This window comes from Octopus bimaculoides, chromosome 28 (assembly GCF_001194135.2).
Source record: "Octopus bimaculoides isolate UCB-OBI-ISO-001 chromosome 28, ASM119413v2, whole genome shotgun sequence".
NCBI classification, from domain to species: domain Eukaryota; kingdom Metazoa; phylum Mollusca; class Cephalopoda; order Octopoda; family Octopodidae; genus Octopus; species Octopus bimaculoides.
In genome coordinates this window covers 14,687,282-14,690,258 of record NC_069008.1, presented here as the reverse complement: position 1 = coordinate 14,690,258, position 2,977 = coordinate 14,687,282, and the positions used below count along the sequence as shown (strand labels likewise).

At 35.7% G+C, this 2,977-nt stretch overlaps 1 protein-coding gene across 1 annotated transcript in view; it reads right to left on the bottom strand.

Moving 5' to 3' along the window:
• Window positions 1-19: 19 nt before the first annotated feature.
• Window positions 20-2,977, bottom strand: part of LOC106883059 (zinc finger protein 239) — a 3,829-nt gene continuing 871 nt past the window's right edge. Inside the window, exon 2 of the mRNA XM_014933931.2 lies at window positions 20-2,016. Within this exon, the coding sequence (XP_014789417.1) occupies window positions 633-1,682 (1,050 nt within the window). The 5' untranslated portion in view covers window positions 1,683-2,016 and the 3' untranslated portion in view covers window positions 20-632. The remainder of the gene's footprint in view (window positions 2,017-2,977) is intronic.

The window sequence follows — 2,977 nt, the reverse complement described above, 5'->3', positions numbered from 1 at the left end:
GGCACATAAAAGACACCATTTCGAGCGTGGCCGTTTTCGTGCGGGTGACACGTAAAAGCACCCACTACACTCTCTGAGTGGTTGGCGTTAGGAAGGGCATCCAGCTGTAGAAACTCTGCCAAATCAGACTGGAGCCTGGTGTTGCCATCCGGTTTCACCAGTCCTCAGTCAAATCGTCCAACCCATGCTAGCATGGAAAGCGGACGTTAAACGATGATGATGATGATGATGATGATGTTACATATATTTAATCTATTTCTCTCCAATGACAGGATACTCAGCCTATGGAATCCTTGCTCAACACTATGTTCCAGTTGAGATATTCTAGAAGCAGCTGTTAGAGACTGTGTATACCTTTTTATCATATAGCTAAATTAAATGTCCTTGTCAAGTCTTGCCAAACCATTTGTCTTTTCATTTCTGCTTTAATCTATATAAATATATATATATTATTTAATAGACACAATACATATTTTTACATGCTACTAATAGTTTCTTGTGCTGAGAACATGCCAAAGAATGAATTACAACATGTGTAACATCTCTACACAGTCACCGGGCACAAACTACACACACACATATATATATATATGTTGGTAGAAATAAATTTAGATTAGCCAGAGAACCATTTCTCAAGTCTCGTCTTTAACAGACTTCCCTCCAGAGTGTATTTGCTTGTGTCTTTTTAACAGGCTGTTTGTGATAAACGACTTCCCACAAATCTCACAATGAAAGATGTTTACTCCAGTGTGTATTCTTCTGTGTTTTGTTAAATAACTGTTACTGACAAAATATTTGTCGCATACTTCACATTTGAATGGTTTCTCTCCAGTGTGTATAATTTTATGTCTGTTTAAATCACTGTTGGAGACAAAAGACTTGCCGCATATTTCACAGTGATAAGGTTTTTCTCCTGTGTGGATCCTTTCATGAACCACAAGACTGGAATTCTGAGAGAACGATTTCCCACACACTTCACAGTGAAATGGGTTTTCTCCACTGTGAATCCTTTCATGTTGTGTTAAATTACTCTTACTAACAAAAGATTTCCAACATATTTCACAATGATATGGCTTTTCTCCAGTGTGACTACGTCTGTGGATAGTAAGCTTTGAATTTTCAATAAAAGATTTCCCACAGATCTCACAACGGTATGGTTTTTCTCCAGTATGTATTCGTTTGTGTGTTCTTAAGACGCTGTTAGCAACAAAATATTTCCCACAAATATCACAGTGAAACGGTTTCTCTCCAGTGTGGATTCTTATGTGAACGACAAGGTTAGAATTATCAGTGAAAGATTTCCCACATATTTCACAATGGAATGGTTTTTCTCCGGTGTGGATTCTTTTGTGAACTACAAGATTAGTATTATCTGTGAACGATTTCTCACATATTTCACAGCGGAAGGGTTTTTCTCCAGTGTGACTACGTATATGGATGACGAGATGGCATTTCTGGTTGAAAGATTTTTCACATATTCCACAACGGAACTGTCTGTCTCCTGTGTGTGTTTTTTTGTGTGTGAAAACTTCATGTTCAGAAGAGAACCCCTTCCTACAAATCTCACAACGATATTCAGTAACATTTTTGTCTACAATTTTCTCATCTCCGTCCATCTCTCTAACTGTATTTATATGGTTAAAAACAGTTGTGTTAGAATTGTCCAGGTGATTAACCTCCATATTGATTCTTGAGGAATTCTTAAAAAGCTGAGAAATATCTTTAAATATCTGTCATGGCTCAGTTTCTTATCTTAGATATCATGAGATTGCTTTGACATAAATAAAATAAGCAATGTGGATGTGTTTTTTATTTACCAGACTGCTTGTTGCAGACTGAGTCCAACCTTTAAGAGACCTACAATTTGTCATAAATTTGAAGAATCATTTCTAAATGAATAAAGGTGGATATGGGTTAATGGAAGATATGTAGAGTGGAAAATGGACATCCATAAATAATTGGCAGCAGATGTTCTGGTGCAATAATTCTTCATCTGGGGATGATCTCTTAGCAGAACTGTAAAGCAAGAGAAAATATGACAACATAAGATGTCTCATAAAGTAGATGTGAACCTATGCAGATACTACTACTACTACTACTACATGATGATGATGTGGTGCATTTTTCCATGCTTGCATGGACCAAACAGATTTTCTATGACCTGATGCCCTTCCTGTCACCAAAAGGGGTAAATATTCCCCCATGGCCAGACATGTTTGCATAACATTGGAAATGAGTGATGTTCATTTATAATAATCACAGAATTTCAACACAGGGAGGCAAAAATATATACACATGCGCATACACACACACACCTATATATACTCTTTTACTTGTTTCAGTCATTTGACTGTGGCCATGCTGGAGCACCGCCTTTAGTCAAAGAAATCTGACTTTAGGTAAAAGAAAATATAGGATGATCAGTTAATTACGATCTTACTCAACATATTCCCATCTCAGATTCAGACACTTATTGCAGCAGTCCTTCAATTTTTCTAAACCCCGTAAAACATCTTGGAAGGTTGGGCTTCCAACCAGGCCTTTCGAGACACCCTTAAAGGCAGGAAATTTTCAGTACTCCCTCGTATGTTTATAGATAAATGTAGATATAGATCGTTATGAAATCTATGACTATATCTATATCTGTTTATATACATAAGTATATAGATGTGTGTAGATATAATCAATCCTTATATTGTCTATGATTATACATTGCTGTCTATATATATAATCTATGTGAATTTGTGTAGTTGTATCATTAACATTACAAAAATATTTTAATGTTTGTTTGTAGTTTAAACAAAACAATGAAGTGTAAAATGCCGTGAAAGTGTTTGTGTCTCCCCAAATTTACCAGAATATTTTCATGATATCATTACGTATGGAGTTAATTAAAGCGATGTAGATGGGATAATAGAGTTAGATGTTTTCTGAAGTAACAGTTTATATATATATATATAGCTGCAGCACTTATAAT